Consider the following 22,996-nt stretch of genomic DNA (forward strand, 5'->3'; position numbering starts at 1 on the left):
AGAGGACGCAGTACTGTAACATGTTTAGAATTTCTGTTAAAAAAAAAAAAAAAAAACTATCGGATCGGGACAATTGGCAGATTCTCAAAATCGGTGACTGATTCAGGTGCAAAAACATCCAATCGGCACATCCCTATTCACAAGCTGTAATGCTCAATTTGCGCAAGTTTCCCCAAACATCTAAATGTGACTAATACTGACAGACACGAAATACCGGTAGTTGTCATTCATTTTTGTATCGTCCAAACAAAGAAACATTTTTATTCAAAAGAAGAGACGGCGAAAACCAAAAGTGGTATTTGCCATGTGGGAAAATGGATTTTGCCATGTAGCATTTTTTTTTTTTGCCATGTGGCAAAATTGATTGTGCCATGTGCCAAAATGTATTTTGACAAGTGGCATTTTTTTTTGCCATGTGGCAAAATGTATTTTGACAAGTGGCATTTTTTTTTGCCATGTGGCAAAATTGATTGTGCCATGTGGCAAAATGTATTTTGACAAGTGGCATTTTTTTTTTTGCCATGTGGCAAAATTGATTGTGCCATGTGGCAAAATGTATTTTGACAAGTGGCATTTTTTTTGCATGGCAAAAAAAAATATGCCACTTGTCCAAAAAAAAAAAAAAAAAAAAAAAAAAAAAAAAAAAAAAAAAAGCCACATGGCAAAATCAATTTTGCCACATGGCAAAAAAAAGCCACTTGTCCCAAAAAAAAAAAAAAAAAGCCAAATGGCAAAATCAATTTTGCCACATGGCAAAAAAAAACGGCACTTGTCAAAAAAAAAAAAGCCACATGGCAAAAAAAATGCCACTTGTCAAAATTTAAAAAAAAAAAAAGCCACATGGCAAAAAAAAACCCACTTGTCCCAAAAAAAAAAAAAAAAAAAAAAAAAAAAAAAAAAAAAAAAAAAAAGCCACATGGCAAAATCAATTTTGCGAATGGAAAAAAAAAAAAAAAAGGCACTTGTCAAAAAAAAAAAAAAGCCACATGGCAAAAAAATGCCACTTGTCAAAAAAAAAAAAAAAAAGCCACATGGCAAAAATCAATTTTGCCACATGGCAAAAAAACGGCACTTGTCAAAAGAAAAAAAAAAAGCCACATGGCAAAAAAAAATGCCACTTGTCAAAAAAAAAAAAAAAAAAAGCCACATGGCAAAAAAAAAAAATGCCACTTGTCAAAAAAAGCCACATGGCAAAATCAATTTTCAAAAAAAAAAAAAAAATCAATTTTGCCACATGGCAAATACCACTTTTCGTTCTCGGCACTGTTGCAAAATAAAACAATTATCAAGTAAAATAGCATGACAGCAGCATAGGAGTTGACACATTATGATCCTTTTGCAAAGCCACAATATCCTTTCCTCACTCATGTGCTCGCGGTTATAAAAGGGCCATCAAACTAGCCCGTAACTCCTCTCCAATTTCAACTTCTTTCAAACAGAACATCTTTGCATTCATGGAGACTCCATTTACTTTTACCAGAATGCCCAACAATGCTCCATTGCACATCCTTAAAAACACGCATCTCTGGTAGGCAACTGAAATAATCCATTTCTTTAGCCACTCAAGTACTGCTGTCAGTGGAACATTGCCAACTTAGGTCCTATTGCAATTTAGTCCACCAATATTAAGAGCTCAAAAGCATCTGCTTCGTTTTAGCCATGTGTTCCAAGCGCCACGAGCCACAGTAGATCCACTCCTTCTCTTGACTTTCCTAAAAATGAAGAGAAAAAAAAAAAAAACAATGACTACAGGGCAGTTAAACCTATAAGACACAATGAAACAAAACAGGTTTTACACATGCATTAGGCTACTCCATGACAGTTATTATAATAAGGCATATATGAGAAACTGATTTTCATTAGGGCACGAGAGCCCGATTGGAATGCAAATTATTACTATTATTATTTCTCCATGGCAAATGAAAATTACCAATTTGGAGGCCTTAGCATGCCAGAAAACCCACCATAATTGCTGGCCAAAAGTATTGGTACCTCTTCAATTCTGTCAGATAATACTCAATTTTTCCCAGAAAATGATTGCAATTACAAATGCTTTAGTAGTTACAGTGCCCTCTATAATAATTGGATTTATAATAATTTTGTGTTTTTTAGCTTCTAATATTTTTTTCCCCTATATAATATGGGACCTTAATGGAAAAAAAGAGAAAAATCCAACCTTCAATACAAGTGCATTTATTCAGTGGGGGAAAAATCCCACATAAAGAAAGAATTGTTTGACATCAAATAATGTGTGTCACAATTATTAGCACCCTTGGTGTTAATACTTTGTACAACCCCCTTTTTGCCAACAAAACATGTTGCACAAGATGGGAAAAGACAAAGAGGGATCTTCAGCCATTCCTCTTTGCAGAATCTCTCTAAATCATCCAGAGACCTGGGTCCTGTCCTCTGTACTCTCCTCTTCAGCTCACCCCACAGGTTTTCAATGGGGTTGAGGTCTGAGGACTGAGATAGCCATGGGAGGAGTTTGATTTTGTGTCTGGTGAACTATTTTCTGTGTAGATTTGGCCATATGTTTAGGCTCAGTGTCTTGCTGAAAGACCCAGTGACGACCCATCTTCAGCTTTCGGGCAACAGATTTTGATATAAAATGTCCTGGTATTTCAAAGCATTCATGATGCCATGCACCCTAACAAGGTTCCCAGGGCCTTTGGAAGCGAAACAGCCCCACAGCATCACTGACCCACCCCCATACTTCACAGTTGATTACAAGTAGGGTTGTTCCGATCATGTTTTTTTGCTCCCGATCCGATCCCGATCGTTTTAGTTTGAGTATCTGCCGATCCCGATATTTCCCGATCCGATTGTTTTTTTTTTTAGCTCCCGATTCAATTCCAATCATTCCCGATAATTTTTCATATACATTTTGGCAATGCATTAAGAAAAAAACGAATAAAACTCGGATGAATATATACATTCAACATACAGTACATAAGTACTGTATTTATTTATTATGACAATAAATCCTCAAGATGGCATTTACATTATTAACATTCTTTCTGTGAGAGGGATCCACGGATAGAAAGACTTGTGACTTTGTATATTGTGACTAAATATTGCCATCTAGTGTATTTGTTGAGCTTTCAGTAAATTATACTGCAGCCATTCAACCCAAATGCATGATGGGAAGTGGAACCATGACTGTGCGTAGTGCTACCAATGGATATATCTTCTCTGCGTTGGGAAATAACATAAGGTGTTAAGAAAAAGATCAATTGCTACCTTGCTTCCCCACATTGCTTCGCATGATAATTCTAATCATAGGGAGAGGGATTGTAAGGATTTAGCCTATTAAAAAAAGGCTCCAAAGGCTGCCAAAATTCACTCGACTCATTTTACGCTGCCTTTTATCTCTCTAAATGGGTAAAACGGTGCCATTACAGGTTGAGCACGACAATGCGTGAGTGGGTCGTGCAACGCATGCATTAATTGCGTTAAATATTTAATGTGATACATTTTTTAAAAATTAATTACCGCCATTATCGGGATAAATTTGATAACCCTACCTTAAGCTTTAACTAAAGACTCTGGATGAGTGTAACATACTATGTCTGTAACGTTAAATACAATTAGAAAACGATTTAATTAAAAAAAAAATATATATATATATATATATACATATATATATATATATATTCAAAAAAGGCATGGCCGATATTTTTTTTGCGGATTCCGATACTTTGAAAATGACGTGATCGGATCCGATCGACACCGATCGATCGGGACATCTCTAGTTACAAGGTTGGATTTTTCTATGTTTTTCCATTAAGGTCCCATATTATTTGGGGAAAAAAATTATTAGAAGCTAAAAAACACATAATTATTATAAATCCAATAATTATGGAGGGCACTTTATATCTTTGCTGCTGTAACACAGAGAATTTCCCCATGGTGGGATCAATAAAGGTCTTCTCATCTTAAATCAAGAGAAAGTGACCTGATATTGCCCCAAAATGTCCCCAAAACTGGGCGGGGCTAAGATCTGTACCTCCACACATCAAAGACCCACAGTAATTTCTCCAGAAATTGCAGTTTTTAATTTGATTATAATTTTCCTTTCCTTTCCCGAACACCCTTACCCCACACCTCCCTTGTCCTGGAGGGAGCCACACAGTTGGCCCTATCTCTTGCTCTTGATCTCTTCCCAAGGCCTGTCACAGGGCTCTGCGACTCTTATTTTTCTCTACAGGCACGTACAAATACTGATACACTTGTGCATACACACACTCCCACACAACCTCCCCCTCTTCAGTCCGCCACCGCCTTTTTCTTACTGTAAGATAAGCTTGTTTTTGGGTGCCAAATATATTGCTCTCCCACAGCTATTATACGTACACTCCCAAGCTATTATAAAGAATATAGTTTTAGCCCATAATCATGTGCTTACCGGTGATTGATCACATTCTGCTGATAAGTAGATACACACACATATGCTGATTCATCACACAACGTCTCAGTACTTTTCCACCAAGCTACAGTACTTAAGAGTGCAAATGTGTGTTTAAAACAAAGATATCTTGCCTGCTCAGGTAATTCAATCAGGAAGTGTGACTGTTCAATCACTGACTAGAATAAGGAATTTGCCCGACCGAACCTGCCACTTTGGACAACAGTGTTGTAATTGTATTCTGCCCATCAACAAGCCCTCAATAAAAGGCGCAACCCCAGGGAGGGGGCTGAGAGAGACTCACTGACTTTGCCGTCAACTCTCTCCCTGGTGGCCGCCGGTGAAAACTTATCTCCGTTTCTGGTCTGATCCTTCCCCCGTCCTTCTCTAGGTCTTTAATTAATTACAAAAGTGAGTTTAGACCTAACACTTACTATTACTGATTCCCCCACGCTTCTTCCAGCCATGACTGGTAGTTCTTTTTTTTTCTCCGTACAAAAATCCCTTTGAAGTTTATAGATGAAAATATTTTGAGAATTGTCGAAAACTAGACAAAATTTGTCTTTTAACAAACTTTTTCATTGCTTAGCCCCAGACATACTTCAGATTATAAATACTTCCCTCCAAACAGGAGAGTTTCCTCAGACTTTAAAAACTGCAGTAATAAAACCTCTCCTAAAAAAACCTAATCTGGATGCCTCAACCATTAGTAATTACAGGCCAATATCAAATCTGACATTCCTGGGGAAAATTATCGAAAGGGTTGTGTTTGAACAGATCCAGACTTTTATGATGCAAAACAATCTTTTTAACTCATTTCAGTCTGGATTTCGGCCACAACACAGCACCGAGACCGTGCTTATCAAAGTCCTAAATGATATTCGTCGGAATACCGATGCAGGCAAATCATCTGTTCTGCTACTATTGGATCTCAGCGCCGCATTTGACACGGTTGATCACAACATACTACTCAGCAGATTGGAACAGTGGGTAGGGCTTACTGACACTATTCTTCAGTGGTTCACATCCTATTTACATGATAGGGATTTCTTGGTGTCAATTGGAAACTATCAGTCAGAACGAACCAAATTCACGTGTGGAGTCCCTCAAGGGTCAATTCTTGGACCACTCTTATTTAACATCTACTGTATGTGCTTCCCTTAGCTCAGATAATGGAACAGTATGACATCTCCTATCACGCCTATGCAGATGACACACAACTGTACATTTCTGTGTACCCACATGATTATAGTCCCTTAGTCTCCCTGAGTAAATGCATTCATCAAATCAATGAATGGATGTGCCAGAATTTTCTCCAGTTAAATGTGGAGAAGACAGAGGTGATAATTTTTGGGCCAAAAAAGGAAAGGTCAAAGATAAGCAGCCAAATTAGCACAATGTCACTTACAGCTACAAATCAAGTCAGAAACCTTGTGGTAATTATTGACTCAGACCTAAAATTTGATAGTAGAGCTGTCCCGACTAGTCGACATAGTCGACGTCATCGATGACGTAAATCCGTCGACGAGCACAACATCCCGTCGACGGTTAATGAAGGGTTAAAAAAAATATATGCGTGGAAAGTTAGAATGTCGGATGCTCTGTTTGCAAGCGGGGAAAGCGGCACAAAGCCAAAAAAAGCGCACCAGAGTGTCCAAAACATTGCCTTATTTCAAAGAAACAAAGGAGAGTACACTCTTCTGTCCTGTCTCTTCAATGCCAAGCTTGGCTGCACGTCGGCCGTGAATAAACACCTCAAGCGCCTTCACGCAGTTTGTAATTTTTTTTTTGTACACCAGAGGGTGCTGTCGCCTTACTAAATAATAATGTTTCATTGACAATGGGCCTTATAAGTGCTATTAGTATTGTTCTTAATGCTAATTGAAAGGTTTATTTCATGTTATGGTTTATTTTATGGTATAGAAAATTATATAAGGTTAAAAGGTCATAAATATATACAGTATATACAGTGATTGCACTCAAGGGAGAGATTGTCAATGATAAGTTAATAAATTAAGGTAAAGGCAATTCATATAGGCAATTCATTGATATATAAATTTAAAAGGAAAAAGGTGAAAAGTTTTTGTTAATTTCTAATTGTGTTGCTTTATTTGTGTGCACCGTAGCTCTTACAGTGTGTTTACATCAAGGATGGAATAAAAGTTGTAAACCATCAGTTTAAGAGAACATCTTTTCAATCGGGATGCTACACTAGTTAATTCTATCAGCATTTGAACTCATTGTTTATTTGTGATTTATTATTGTTATTTACGTGTTTATTTGTACTTTAATAAATAATTTGAGTGTTCCAATATGTTTTTTGTGAATTGATAAGCGTCAACAAAAATTTCATTGCTAAATTAGTTTAAAAAAAAAATAATAATAATTATTAGATTAGTCGACTAATCGTAAAAATAGTCGGCTGACTAATCGGGAGAAAATTAGTCGTTTGGGACAGCCCTATTTGATAGCCATCTTAAGTCCGTCACTAAATCCGCTTATTACCACCTAAAAAATATAACCAGAATTAAGGGGCTTCTGACTCAACAAGACATGGAAAAACTTATGCATGCATTCATTTTCAGCAGATTGGACTACTGCAACGGTATATTTACAGGTCTTGATAAAAAATCAGTCAGGAAGCTGCAGCTAGTACAGAATGCTGCAGCCAGAGTCCTCACAAATACAAGGAAGCTGGACCACATTACACCGGTTTTGAAATCGCTACACTTGCTTCCAGTGAGTCAAAGGATAGACTATAAAATACTACTGCTCGTCTACAAAACACTTAATGGCCTTGGACCAAAATACATGCTTGACTTGTTAGATTCCTATGAGACCCCTAAGGTCTTCTGGAACCGGTCTTCTGCATGTTCCAAGAACAAGAACCAAGCAGGGTGAGGCAGCATTTAGTTATTATGCTCCTCACCTCTGGAACAAGTTACCCGAACGTCTGAAGTATGCTCAAACTGTTAGCTCCTTTAAATCAGGGCTAAAAACGCTTTTGTTTGGCACTGCATATGCATAACTGTCTATATATTTCAACCTACCTGCCTTCTATTCCTCTTGTGCTTATCTCCATTGCTGATTTCAATGATTATTATTAGTAGTAGTAGTTTTTGCTTTATTTTTATTTTTGTTTTATTTTTATTTATTTATTTTTATTCTGTGATTAAATGCGATCTTTTGTCTTGGTTTTTACGTTGTGTTGATTTAAATGTGATTTTTATGGTCTTCATGTGATGTAAAGCACTTTGAATTGCCTTGTGTTGAATTGTGCTATATAAATAAATTTGCCTTGCCTTGCCTTTTAGTTTTCGTTGACTAAAACTAGACACATTTCGATATGACTAAGACTAATAATTATTTTCGTCCAAAAGTCTTTAGACAAAAATTGAAAGGGCTGCTAAAAACAACACTGAACTTCCCTATAAAGATTGATTCTCATTCTCATCACTGACCACAAAGACGATCTGCATCCGGGTACAGTCGAGCATCTGGACCACGCACTTAGTCTGAACGCCGTCGCGCTCCACGTGAAGACTTTGTCCAATCTTGCACTGGGCAATGGGAGGGCAAGGCCAGACCTTTAGATATGCCTGCACAAATTTCCTGTGGGAAACGTTCTCGATGTCGTTTGTCGGATTTGCCACTGTATGAAGAAGAGAATAGGATTGGAATCCAGATGTTTTGTTGGGATACTTTTGAAAATGCCAAAGTTGATAAATGCAAACTTACTGGGTTTGCACACCAGGTGAAGAGCAAGTAAACCAACATATGCCGCCGTCTCGTCGTCAAAAAAGACCAGGAACCTACCAACATGTTGAATTAAGTCATTCTCAGTCATCCAACTGATTATAAGGCAAGCACACTATGCGTAACAGGGGCGTGACAATATATCAAAAAGTTGAAATATTTTGTAGCCTACAAGGTTATCGATATGCTCCCATTAAGAATCGATATATGGTTTTAAAAAGGTGTCACTGTTTTAATCATTTAATCATTTTTTTCCCCCATGTGGAAAAATGGATTTTGCCATGTGCCATTTTTTTTTGACATGTGACAAAATGGATTTTGCCAAGTTGCATTTTTTTTTTGCCATGTAGCAAAATGGATTTTGCCATGTGGCATTATTCATTGGTTTGTGGCATATTTTTATGGTATGTTTTTTTTGGGCTATATGGCATTTTTGCAGGCTATGCGCGTCCATGCTATTGACGGCTATGCACGGCCAAATTTTTTATTCATTTTAAATGGCAGAAAAACGTGTGGCTGTGATTTTTGACTATACACTTACCAATAGAGCGCATTGACATTCAACTGGCACCCAAGTCGGGCTATGCCATTGACGGCTGTGCACGTCCAAATTTTCCATTCATTTTGAATGGCAGAAAAAGGTGGTGGTGATTTTTGACCATACACTTAACACTACAGCGCATCCATTTTGTCACATACCCAAAAAAAAAAAAAACGCCACATGGCAAAATGAATGTTTCACACGGCAAAAAAACGCCACATGGCAAAATCGATTTTTTTCCACATAGCAAAATCCATTTCGCCACGTGGCAAAAAAATGCCCCATGGCAAAATGGATTTTGCCACATGTGCAAAATTGTGCAAAATTGATTGTTTGCCATGTGGCTTTTTTATTTTTTGCCATGTGGCAAAAAGAATAGCCAGAGGGCAAAAAATAAAAAAGCCACATGGCAAACAATCAATTTTGCACAAACACATGGCAAAATGGATTTTGCCATGTGGCATTTTTTGTGCCATGTGGCTTTTTTTTGCCACGTGGCAAAATGGATTTTGCCATGTGGCATTATCCATTTTCCCATGTGGCATTATCCATTTTGCCATGTGGCATTTTTTTTCATGTGGCAAAATCCATTTTCCATGTGGCATTTTTTTCATGTGGCAATATCCATTTTGCCAAACGGCATTTATTTTTCATGTGGCAAAATCCATTTAGCCACATGGGAAAAAAAATGCCACATGGCAAAATGGATTTTGCCACATGAAAAAAAACGGCATTTATTTTTCATGTGGCAAAATCCATTTAGCCACATGGGAAAAAAAATGCCACATGGCAAAATGGATTTTGCCACATGAAAAAAAATGCCACATGGCAAAATAGATTTTGCAACATGGCAAAATGGATTTTGCCACATGTGCAAAATTGTGCAAAATTGATTGTTTGCCATGTGGCTTTTTTATTTTTGCCATGTGGCAAAAAAAATAGCCAGAGGGCAAAAAATAAAAAAGCCACATGGCAAACAATCAATTTTGCACAAACACATGGGAAAATCCATTTTGCCATGTGGCATTTCTTTTTCATGTGGCAAAATCCATTTTGCCATATGGCAAAATCCATTTTGCCATGTGGCAAAATCCATTTTGCCATGTGGCAATATTCATGTTGCATGTGGCATTTTTTTTTTCATGTGGCAAAATCCATTTTGCCGTGTGGCAAATTCCATTTTGCTACACAGCAAAATCCATTTTGCCACATGAAAAATAAATTTGCCATGTGCATTTTTTTTTCATGTGGCAAAATCCATTTTTCCACACGGCAAAATCCATTTTGCCAAATGAAAAATAAAATGGCACATGGCAAAATGGATTGTTTGCCATGTGGCTCTTTTATTTTTGCCATGTGGCAAAAAAAATAGCCAGAGGGCAAAAAATAAAAAAGCCACATGGCAAACAATCAATTTTGCACAAACACATGGGAAAATCCATTTTGCCATGTGGCATTTCTTTTTCATGTGGCAAAATCCATTTTGCCATGTGGCAAAATCCATTTTGCCATGTGGCAAAATCCATTTTGCCATGTGGCATTTTTTTCATGTGGCAATATTCATGTTGCATGTGGCATTTTTTTTTTCATGTGGCAAAATCCATTTTGCCGTGTGGCAAATTCCATTTTGCTACACAGCAAAATCCATTTTGCCACATGAAAAATAAATTTGCCATGTGCATTTTTTTTTCATGTGGCAAAATCCATTTTTCCACACGGCAAAATCCATTTTGCCAAATGAAAAATAAAATGGCACATGGCAAAATGGATTTTGCCATGTGGCATTTTTTTCCACATGAAAAAAAAAAAAAGCCCCATGGCAAAATTCATTTGGCCACATGGCAAATACCACTTTTCGTTCTCGGCCCTGCACACCTTGTATTGCAAATCACGAATTACTGTACCTCTGGTGGTTCTTTCTGGTCGGGAGCTCCGCCACAATGGCGGGGCGGAAAACACTGTCGGTTTTTTGTCCGACCACCACACGAGCGCCGACATACATGTTTTCCAACTTGAAAGTATGCCTGTAGGCCAAGTGGTGTGCGTGGAGCGAGCAGTCAGTGTTGTCTCTGAACAGGACTGTATATTTCAGCACACCGTCTGTTTGAAAAAATAAAACATTTCAATTTCGTTCACTTGCTTGGCATGCAGTGTTGATGAGTCAAGACGTGTCTTGTCTGAAATTATAACTAACTTACCCGTTTTGACCATTTTCTTCACCCTTCCGTGCGTCCAACACATCGTCCCCTTCTTGGCAAAGACCTTCATATTGACTAAAATCTCACCGTGAAACACTTCAGAGGGTTCCTTCGATGACATGTCTGTTGTCTGCGCGCATGACGATATTATGCATACTGAAGACGGCGCTGTTAAGTGCAAAGGACAGAAACGTTTTAGTAACAATGATAAAGTTTTCAGTTTTTAAAAATAACCTTCTTTAAACGGTAGAGGTGGGAAACTGCTTGGTACCTCATGATACGATAAGTTCTCAATACAAGGCTCACAATAACGATGATCTCGCGATATTGCGATTAGGAATGTGCCGGTTACCGTGGTATGAAAACGTCACGGTTTCAAAACCACTAAAATTTTCAGTCATACCGGAGTACGGTATGAGTTAATTTTTATGTTCCAAAAATGCAGCGAGAAATCCGTAGCTTGGACCCCCGTCGTCCTCCGATTTTTGCTTTATCTGTGACACTACTGTTGCCGTCGAAACTACACCTGAGATTTTTTAAAACCCACCCAAAAACGTCGCTAAGGGAGTAGTTCGGCTAGCAAAAAGAAACGGACAGCCGAGACTTCGAGGAAGAAGGACAGCCGACGTGCAGGCAACACCTCCAACATGAGTTCACATTTACGTGACCATCATCCGTCGCTTTACACAAAATTTAAGGTACCGTATTTTTCAGACTATAAGTTGAGGTTTTTTTTCATATTTTGGCTGGGGGTGTGACTTATACTGAGGAGCGACTTGTGTGAAATTATTAACACATTATGATGAGGGCTGCAGCTATCAAATATTTTAGTAGTCCAATAATCGATGGACTAGTTAGTTAGAATAATCGAGTAATGGGATAAGGAACATGAAAAATTAAAATGCCCGAGCTGAGCCTCAAATGGTATAAATTTATTTTAAAAAATGAGGATCTATGTAAAACAAAAGAACAATTGGCTAACTTACATAGAAAAAGTCTGCTAGCTTAAATGCTACAAAATGCTATTTTTATTTATTTTTTTTTTTTTTACAATGTTCAAATGGTTCAGACAAATATTCCTACAAAAAAACGGCAAAATATACCTATAAGCTAAATTATGAATGCATTAAAAAAACATTAGCTCAAACAAAAACTTAACTTATAACAGGGAGCAGTTGGATTCAGCCATGTGAAAAGAGGCAGACCAGAGGGTAGCGTATCCACCCTAATCAATAAAACTAAATGCAAACACTTTCAAAATAAACCATTACAAAGCCAGTTTAATTAAACGAATACTCGAGGCAAAAAAATTTAATTGGCATATTTTTTTCTAATCGAATACTCGAGTTAATCGATGAATCGTTGCAGCACTAATTATGATATCATTTCACATGTTATTTTGGTGTTTTGGAGTGACACTGATGGTTTGGTAAACTTGTTAGCATTTTCTTTATGCTATAGTTATCTGAATAACTCAACAGCTATGGCCACGTTCGCGTTCTGCCTTTGGCAATGTGTGTTCAATTGTATTATTGACTTTTTTTATATTGAAATGCATGCTTTTAGTTTGTGGCACTTTCACGCCCATGTGGGGGCGCACTCGCACTTGTTTACGTGAAGAGCGCTCACACGCCAGAAGAAGACTTGACAGCTATGTAGCTCTGAGTGAGTGGGTGAGTTAGCGAGAGAGAAACATGGCTGCGAACCTACCTTCATTGTTTATGATTTTAAAATATCTCTACAGAGGCAACGGCTGTGTGTATCATCTTTTCTGTTGTTGTTGTTGTGTGTTTTCCACCTTCCACTTAGAGCCAGTTGTGTGGGGGTTTGAACGATGTGCTAATGCTAGCGAACGGATGCTAACCGTTTATGTCATTGCTGTGAAACAACCTATTTATCATTTATTTACGTTGATGCGAACCTGTTTGGTATCGAGGACCAAACTGATTCACCAAATTATACGGACGTCCATCATCGTCATTTGGGAGTTCGCTGTATAGCCAGGACCGAGCCGTAGCGTCCTGGTGAGGACAGTATATTCGCATTTCGTTGTTCATGCACTGTACACTGTACATTTATTCAACATGTTGTTCTCTATTGTATTTTTATATCAAATTGCCTTTCAAGATGACATATCTGTTCTATGTGTTGGATTTTATCCTCCAAAAATGCAACTTATACTCCGGTGCGACTTGTAGTCGGAAAAATACGGTAATTATACGCCATCATGAAGTGGCATTGTAATGGATTATTTTGAAAGTGTTTGCATTTAGCTTTATTGATTAGGGTGGATACACTGCCCTCTGGTCTACCTCATTTCAAATGGCTGAATCCAGCTGCTCCCTGTTAAGACCAACGTAAGCTGAGCTAATGTTTTTTTAATGCATTCGTAATTTACTTTATGGGTATATACTTTATGGGTATATTTAGCCGTTTTTGTGGGAATATGTGCCTGAACCATTTGTTAAGTTTGCATTTTATAGCATTTAAGCTAGCAGACTTTTGCTATGCAAGTTAGCCAGTTGTTCTTTTGTTGTACATAGATCTTTATCTACCCTAATTTTCGCACTATAAGGCACACATGACTATAAGCCGCAGCCCACCAAATTTGGCACGAAAACAGCATTTGTTCGTAGATAAGCCGCACTGGACTGTAAGCCGCAGCTGTATCATGGGATATTTACATCAAAAGATATTAACCTGTGCAACCTTATTTGACAGCGGCATCATACGACCCACTGTCATAAGACCAAATGAATCATCATTTAACTTTGAACCAATTAGTGCAAAGCTTTATTGCTTCAAGAAGCTTCATTTGGCCATCACTGCTCCCTTGGGGGAGACAGTCAACCTCTGCTGTCACCTGCTATTGACATCCAACATGCCTCTTAGCATGCATTGCAGCGGATGTACATAACAATCAAAAATCATGTTCTGTGCTAAATATTTCTTTACTGTTCCAGTTGTTTCATCAATTGCTCGTTATGGTATTTGCTAACACTTTATTTGACAGTGGTGCCAAGACTGTCATTACACAATCATAATTATGACATGTCTCTGTCCTGAGCATTCATGAATGCTTATAACAGATGTCATTAAGTGTTACCCGGCAAATGATCTCACGTTTGAATGGATGCAAAAGATCCAAGATGGACAAAAATTGAGTTAGTGACATAATTTGCCAAATGACGCTTAATGACATTAGCATTCAGTAATCTCCATGATAGTGTCATGTCATAATTTTGATGATCTTATGACAGTCTTATGACACCGCTGTCAAATAAAGTATTACCTAAAAAAAAAAAAAAAAAAAAAAATTAACAAATAAGCCGCACTGGACTATAAGCCACAGGTATCAAAATGAAGGAAAAAAGTAGCAGTTTATAGGCCGAAAATTACGATAATTTTTTTCCTACCATTTGAGGCTCAGTTCTGGTATTTTTCCTTTTCTGATTACTCGATTATTCGACTACTAAAATAATCGATAGCTGCAGCCCTACATTTATCTTTTAAGAACTACAAGTCTTTCTATCCGTAGATCCCTTTAAAAAAAAAAAAAAAAGAAAAAAAAACTAGGGCTGTCAAAATTATCGCGTTAACGCGCGGTAATTAATTTTTCAAATTAATCACGTTAAAATATTTGACGCAATTAACGCACATGTCCCGCTAGGACAGTATTCTGCCTTTTGGTAAGTTTTACAGCAAGGCTTTTTGTGCTGTCTAACAGCGAACTCTTGTGGTCGCTTTGCGACATGGTTTATTGTTTTCTTACCTGTTCAATATGGCTGCACGACGTCTCGGGCTGATAATGTTGTGCTTATATGATCCTTGGACAAGATTTGTCCGTAAGTATGGTTGTTGTAAAGAATGTACATATTATGTTAGTAAGCGAAATGTTATATTTTTTGTATGAGACGCTTTTTGTTTATGTTTAGTGAACCTGTATAGCGTGCTAAGCTAACGTTGTTGCTAATGCAATGCTTGTGTACTTTTTTTTTGTAGTTTTACAACGGTCTAAAGAGGACAATGGTTTGAGGCTATTTTATAAATAAATCAGATGAAAAAGGAAGAAGTCTGATTATTAAGGCGTACTTCACTAGCTGTCTAGCTTTGGAAAAAGTAGACGCTTCGGAGTGAGATCAGCATAGACAGATTTAAATGACAGTAGAGTGAAAGGCCCACTACAGTCCTTATGTACCGTGTGTTGAATGTATATATCCATCTTGTGTCTTATCTTTCCATTCCAACAATTTATTTTACAGAATATATATAAAATTTACAGAAAAATATGGCATATTTTATAGCTGGCTTGAATCGCGATTAATTGTGATTAATTACAATTAATTAATTTTTAAGCTGTAATTAACTCGATTAAAAATTTTAATCGTTTGACAGCCCTAAAAAAAAAAAAAACGTATCAGTACAACATCGGCCAGTACCATACAGAGAGCCAATAAATTGTATTTGTGCAACACATGGTGAAAGTCAAGACTGGCGTCGTGTGTGAAATTTCGGCCATTACCTGTTATATCCTTTGATCTTGTTTCCTTTGACTTGCACGCAGTCTCATTTCTTTTTGGATCTGCGACACATGAGGATGTCTTGGTGCTTCCAATAGTCTTATTTTGTGCTCGATTTGTTTCAGGTAAGGTTGGTCGCGTATCCGTAATCTTTATGCTTCTCACACTGTCATTTGGTTTTGGGCCGGTCTTGAGTTTTGATGTTTTTGCTTTCTTCGTCTTCGCGTCCGCCGGTGGGTTGGATTTTTTGCTCGCTGGAATATCCGTCAACCATTTTCTAGACAGACGACATTTTTTCTTTGATGGTGGCGGCGGCACAAAATCGGTATCGCTGCCACTGTTGCTGTCGTGACGCTCGGAACAATTTTCATTATCAATGTCGTGATTGTCGCGACTCGTTTGAGGTCGATCGCCATCACGATTCGCAGGACGTTTTCTACGTAGATTGTGAAGTTGGCGCCCAGAAAGTTTATTCAAGACCAGCTTTGGCTGTTTTAATGAAACAACTTGGCTGTGGGTGTTATTGGAATCCTCAGTTGGAATTGAATCGCCACTTGCTGATTGACAATTGCAAACCTCTCCTTCAGAAATGTGTGGCGATGAAATGGGTGTTCCTGGAACTTCCGAAATGTGTGGCGAAGAAATGGGTGTTCCTGGAACTTCAGAAATGTGTGGCGAAGAAATGGGTGTTCCTGGAACTTCAGAAATGTGTGGCGAAGAAATGGGTGTTCCTGGAAGGCAAAAAAAACAAAACATTATGAATGTGAAAACACTGAGTGTTTATGCTTGTAGTAACATTGATGTTGGCTTGCTAATACAGATTAGGGCTGCAGCTATCGATTATTTCAGTAGTCGATTAATCGATGAACTAGTTTGTCGAATAATCGAGTAATCGGATAAGAAACATGAAAAATTAAAATACCTGAGCTGAGCCTCAAACGGTATAAAAAATAATTAAATAAGGATCTATGTTTAACAAAAGAAAAATTGGCTAACTTACGTAGCAGCCGCTAGCTTAAATGCTATAAAACGCTAACTTTTTTTTTTTTTACAGTGCTCTTAACAAATGGTTCAGACACATATTCCCACAAAAAACTGTTAAATATACTGATAAACTAAAAAAAAAATAGCTTATGTTGGTCTTATCATGGAGCAGCTGGATTCACCAATGTTAAATGAGGCAGACTAGAGGGTAGTGTATCCACTCAAATCAATAAAACTGAATGCAAACACTTTCAAAATAAACCATTACAACGCCACTATACTCAAACGAATACTCGAATCAACAAAATTTAATTTGAATCTTTTTTTCTGATCGAATACTCGAGTTAATTGATTAATCGCTGCAGCACTAAAACAGATGCAACAATTAATCGGTTAGCAAGTTCATCAACAACTGTTTTAATAAACAATTAACCGTTTAGGACCTTCCTTACCTTAAACTTGCCTAAATTCTTGAAATTATAACATTTTTAAAGTGCATGTGACACGAAAAAGCATCTTTATTTCATAATACACGCAGTATTTTATGCTCCAGAATGATATGGACCGCTTGGATGTGTGTGGAAGCGATCGCTATATTTATTTAGTTTTTTTAATCCCGCGCCATGAAAATGAGTGACTTCCGGCTTCGGTCTTGCATTGAGTAGGAGGGCGCTGTGACGTGTACGGGTGAAGGCGTCCTCTTCACAAAACAGCCGTACTGTTGTGTATGAGGACTAAGGATTCAGCTGATTTTGCGGATTAATACGTTTATTTTTCACATCACGCCAGCCAAACGGCTGCAGAAAAATCTTGCTTTATGAGGGAGAGGCGTCTGCGCCTTTTTGGAGTTTCAAAAGGTTCCCATTCACGGTGGGAATTGGCCAAAACAAGCCCTACTACTGTGGGACCATTGGACTTACGAGGGAGTGAGTAAACATCTCGTTTTGTATTATGTCAAATACGAATACAGCGATTACAAAGTAAACACTACAAACTTTCTTTAAATAAAGGACTACTTACGTTTGATCATTGATAGGCATATAAAAACATTAGCTGCACGTTAGCTGCACAACAACTGCAGCCGCCTCCTCCGGGGAGCGAGCTGTAAATTGCTCTCCGCCGGGCGGTTTGCCGATCTGCGAAACAATCGACAACCCAGTCGTCATGTCAAATAATCCGGGCTAGTTATGTGTGATTTTCCGCTTCGAAGACTTTGAAACATCACTCGGGTTCTGGTTAGCATGTCGGCTAGCTGTCACGCCTCTTGGTTTGTTTACATTCTCCAAAGCCGGGGAAGGGAAATGACATATGTCCGATTTAGGTATCATAAAATATTAGAGCTGTCCCGACTAGTCGACGTCATCGATGACGTAAATCCGTCGACGAGCACAACATCCCGTCGACGGTTAATGAAGGGTTAAAAAAATATATGTGTGGAAAGTTCAGAATGTCGGACGCTTGATATGCAAGCGGGGAAAGCGGCACAAAGCCAAAAAAAAACGCACTACAGTCCAAAACATTGATTTATTTTTAAAGAAACAAAGGAGGGTACACAGTTGTGTCCTGTCTCTTCAATGCCAAGCTTGGCTGCACGTCGGCCGTGAATGATAACGACAGGAGATTGTAAGTCCATCTAACTAACTAATGACATGTTTTATTGAATTTGCTAAGCCTGTCTCGATATGCAATGAGTCCATTTATCGCATGGTAAATAAAAATGAGGGCGGTCATTTTCATGTCTGTTTTATCGCTGCGTGCGTACATTTGTGCATGCGTGCTCATGGCATATGAGACTCCAGTTCTTTTCGCTCATCAGCGCGCTGTAGAATTAAAGTTCAGACATACAAAATAAGAAAACACATCTATATTAAACACTATATACGTTAGCATTGCTACATTGAGGTGAATGGGGAAAAAAGACGACCTACTTTAGCCGGTGTTCTCTATAAAACAGGCAGCCTTCTCCAAAAGTTGCAGTTAAAAGGTGACACTTCAAACATGAAAAATCGCTGGTTAACAGCATTTGCAAAAGGAAAAAAAAAATCTTACTGACACCACATGCTTTTTTTGCGGAGTGTAAAGCTTAAATTAGCGGTTTAGCGAACGTACTTCCGGAACATTTCAAAATAAAAGCATGTCATGTTCGTCATATAAATAACGATTTCTGGAGTTAATCCAACATACTTCAGATTCTACACTAAGAATACCTTTAAAATGACACCCTTTATGAAAATTCTGATTGGCAATGAATAATTATTATAGTACTATTATATATAGTACTACAGTATACTATAATATTTATGCTAGGTATTTTTTTAAGAACTGTTTTGAATCATGTTGGAAAGGTGAAGTCAGTGTTCTGAATCTGTTTACATTCCATTCTTTTGCACAAGTTAATTCTATCAGCATTTGAACTCATTGTTTATTTGTGATTTATTATTGTTATTTATCTGTTTATTTGTACTTTAATAATTTAAGTGTTCCAAAACGTTTTTGTGAATTGATAAGCGTCAACAAAAATTTCATTGCTAAATTAGTAAAAAAAAACAACAACAATTTTTTTAATTATAAGATTAGTCGACTAATCGTAAAAATAGTCGGCTGACTAATCGGGAGAAAATTAGTCGTTTGCGACAGCCCTATAAAATATCGTTCGGGAGGTGCGGCAGTAAAGGTGAAGTTGACAGTTTTGATCATTATGGAGTAATTTTGCCATGTCGTCCTAAATAAGTGCATTTTTATTATTTCATATTCCATTTAGCACAAGACTTATTTGTCATGACCATGCCATTTATTTAGCTATTGGGGAAAAAATACTTGGATAAAAAGAATATCCTGTAAAACTATTGGAGTAAAGAGACTGAAACAATGACATTTTGCGGCTCTCTTCGTTGCATTTTCCTCGTTCTGAATAATTCCCCCTCAATGGGCTGAATAGTAAAACCGATGAGCCCAGTCTCCCGCTGACATCATCCACCTGCTAGAATGGTAGGCGTGGCTAACCGGCAGATTAAAAGATTAAATACTCGTCATCTGGGCTTTGCTAAATTGTTGTTTATCGTCGAATCGTCTCAAAATATGATTCTAATTCACATAATAATCCTATTTAAGACTTTTTTTCTCCTGTCGTATGCTCTTTAAATTCTCAGTTGTAAATATCAGATTTCTTCATTACATTTTTTTTCAAGTCAAAGTAGGACATGAACAAAAATTTACATTTTTGCCAATTTTCAAACATCTAGCTTCCTAATAAAGCTGTAACAACTAATCGATTAAATCGAGTAATAAATTAGTTCCCAAACAATTTGATAATTGATACAGTTGTAGACTGCATTTAGGTTAGGAGTCTGTAATAAAATATTATTTTTGATGGAAATAGTCATCCATTTTGTCTTCCTTGTTACTTACAACATGCTTAATACAACTTCAAGGTAAACTGTAAAGGTAATTGAAAAAAGTGACATTTATCCGATTCATCAATTAATCATTTAATTGTCAGATTAGTTGATTATGAAAATAATCATTAGTTGCAGCCCTACTTGCTAAGATAGCACTTTTAAAACAGCAAATGAGGATCTAAGTACAACAAAAGAACAATTGGCAATCTTGCAGACCAAAAGTCCGCTAGCTTAAACGCTATAAAATGCTAACTTTTTTTTTTAAATATAGGGTTGCAGCTATCGATTAATCGATGAATTAGTTAGAATAATCGAGTAATCGATTAAGGAACATAAAAATTAAATTCCAGAGCTGAGCCTCAAACAGTACAAAAAATAAATAAATGAGGATCTATGTACAACAAAAGAACAATTGGCTAACTTCCATAGAAAAAGTCCGCTAGCTTAAATGCTATATAATGCCAATGTTTTTTTTAAATTTGTATTTCTTTACAATGCTCCTAACAAATGGTTCGGACACATATTCTCACAAAAAATGGTTAAATACAGTATATCTTTAAACTAAATTATGAATGCCTTAAAGAAAATAACATTAGATCAAACCAAAACTTGGTTGGTCTTAACAGGGAGCAGCTGGATTGAGTCATGTGAAATGAGGCAGACTACAGGGCAGTGTATCCACCCAAATCAATAAAACTAAATGAAAACACTTTCAAAACAAACCATTACAACGCCACGTTAATGAAACGAATAATTGAAGAAGCAAAATTTAATTTGAATCTTTTCCAATCGATTTAGTCGATTAATCGTTGCAGCACTAGTTTGAACCAATTGGACTGAGCTAAATTAAAGCAGCCAACTTGGTGGATCAAGTCACAAACTCCTTTACCATCACTTATGATTTCGAAGGCATCCTCCTCAGAATCGATGTCACTGTATTCCCAACCCAGTAAAGCGTATTGTTTCTTCACAATGGTCTCATATGCTGCCACAGCGCTGGAAGAAACAGAAAAAGGAGAGAAGAGGGGTAAAAAAATGGGGGGGGCAAGTGGTGAAAAAAAAAAAACAGAAAACCAAAGCACTTTCCATACTAAAATATTAAAATTGAGAGATACCGTGATACCCCCCCAAAGGCTTTCGATATGCTCCTGCTACGAACTGATATATCGTTTTGAAAAGACCCATAACAAATACATACAGTAATCCCTCGCTACTTTGTGCGTGGACCACCCCCCCAATTTAAACAAAAACATACTTGTAAGCTAAAGCTTCAAAGTGCCACATGCGTCAATCATTGTTTAACTTGTTAACCAGTTGCAGTGGCAACTCGTGTGTAAGTGACCAGTTTAGCGGATTCGAGTGGACTCACCTAATGAAGCATCTAATAAAGCCAACAATTTTTCTATTTTTTTTCTTGTTTAAAAATAATTCGGTGGGACAGTAACGTTTAAAACTTATATTATTAGATTTGAAGTGCTTGAAAACCATTTATTAAAGTACATATATGCACACATTTTTCTTAATTATACTTTGGGGAAAAACGTGCAAGTGCGAGTAACTATATTGAACACACACACACAAATATTTTTTTTTCTTTCTGGTTCTGCTTTTCTGGTCCCCATTAACCGCGAAAAACGAGGGATCACTGTACCATGGTATTAAAAGTTACAAAATCGCAAATATTTCTCATTTTTAAAAAAAATGTAAATGCATTCATTTTTCATGAGACATTGTTTAAACGGCCATTTTACTTAAACGTGCAAATTTTTCCAGATATTGCAAAAGACTTCTTGACTCACTTTTTGAGTTTCAGCAGTCGGTCAACTTGGTTCTTCCATTTTTCCAGTAGAGACATCAAAACATTGCATTGCTCCAGTACGCCAGGTGAAATCACAATCCTATTCTTCACAATCTCCGAAATCCAAATCGAGAGCTCATCTTTGGTTACTTCGATCATATCTTCCTCCATAATCACTGCAATGACACAATGATAATTAATTTAATTGGGCATATGATACTGTACATCACTTACCAGACTACAAAATGGCGGTTGATGTTAGCCGAAATGTCAAATACATTAATACTTACATATTTCTATAACTTTGTCCTTCCCGAAAATATGTCCAGGTATGGTACGTCTTACATGCGGTCCGGTAACCTAAACCAACACTATAAAGGGATAAAAGGGGTTTGATAAAAGGAATTTCTACGTTTGATTTTGCCTCCTTTGAAAACACGCCGGGAAGAATAAAACGCTTCTTCGTAGTTTCTCCTGCAAGTCACTGCTGCCCCTTGTGTTCATGTAGCCGAACAACATGTGCGTTGTTTTTTATTTATTTATTTTACATAAATGATTTCCGTTCGTTTTTATTCAGGTGTCATTTACGACATCTAATATACATCATACATGTACATCACACCTAATATGCATCATACAAGAAATTAAAATGCCTTAAGTAAAACGAACATACCGACAGTATGTTAGTAGCGCATGCGTAGTACATGCACATGCGAACCGTGTAATGCGTTGATTTGCGACTTTTTTTTACGACAGTTTGGATATGTGATACGTTTAATTTTTTCCCCCGGGGAATGTTTATTCATACTAAATAATACTAGTACTAATAATGGCTGCATTTTGAGTTATTTTGAGGGAATAATAAATTTACGCTGCTATATAAGCTGTATACTGACTACTTTTACTTGTGTAAGAGATATATCTTCAGTGTGGTCCCATGAAAAGATATAAATACCAGCGGAAATGTAAGGGGTGTGTACCCAATGTTTACATGATTCACAAACGTGTTCATAATTTCATATATGCAAGAACAATTTAATACTCATAGCCCAAACTTTTAATTGAGCAACAAATATCTTGAATGCCTGTGAGATTAGATAGGGTGACCATATTTTGATTTCCAAAAAAGAGGACACTCAGCCCGGCCTCAAGATACTTGAATTTTACTCGAAGTTCACTCAAAGATGTCTATATCAATTTAATATATTTAAAGTGTGCCCGCTCCCTCTGGATGGGAAAATGCAGTTTGAAAAAAAAAATAATAATAATCACTAAAATATAATCTATATATATATATATATATATATATATATATATATACATATAATGCAGACCCATGGAAATGTAGTCCAGTCAATACACACACACACATTAGGCTATGTGCCAACTAAAC

The 22,996-nt window shown here is 37.1% G+C and overlaps 1 protein-coding gene across 2 annotated transcripts; it reads right to left on the reverse strand.

Annotated features, from left to right (window-relative positions):
- Nucleotides 1–1,162: 1,162 nt before the first annotated feature.
- LOC130911003 (histone-lysine N-methyltransferase SETDB1-A-like) lies at nucleotides 1,163–22,855 on the reverse strand. Of its 2 annotated transcripts, none has more exons than XM_057828716.1 (9): nucleotides 21,894–22,855; nucleotides 21,605–21,779; nucleotides 20,695–20,801; nucleotides 15,426–16,115; nucleotides 10,904–11,071; nucleotides 10,610–10,805; nucleotides 8,147–8,220; nucleotides 7,870–8,060; nucleotides 1,163–1,712 (listed from the first exon to the last, which is right to left on the reverse strand). In XM_057828716.1, the coding sequence occupies exons 2-9, from the start codon at nucleotides 21,772–21,774 to the stop codon at nucleotides 1,626–1,628; spliced, it is 1,683 nt and encodes a 560-aa protein (XP_057684699.1). In that variant the 5' UTR covers nucleotides 21,775–21,779; nucleotides 21,894–22,855; the 3' UTR covers nucleotides 1,163–1,625. The 2 variants fall into 2 exon arrangements, with proteins under 2 accessions (XP_057684699.1, XP_057684698.1); XM_057828715.1 differs by having other exon boundaries at nucleotides 15,426–16,154; nucleotides 21,894–22,853.
- Nucleotides 22,856–22,996: the final 141 nt, after the last annotated feature.

The sequence above is a fragment of the Corythoichthys intestinalis genome, chromosome 22, assembly GCF_030265065.1.
Source record: "Corythoichthys intestinalis isolate RoL2023-P3 chromosome 22, ASM3026506v1, whole genome shotgun sequence".
NCBI lineage: Eukaryota > Metazoa > Chordata > Actinopteri > Syngnathiformes > Syngnathidae > Corythoichthys > Corythoichthys intestinalis.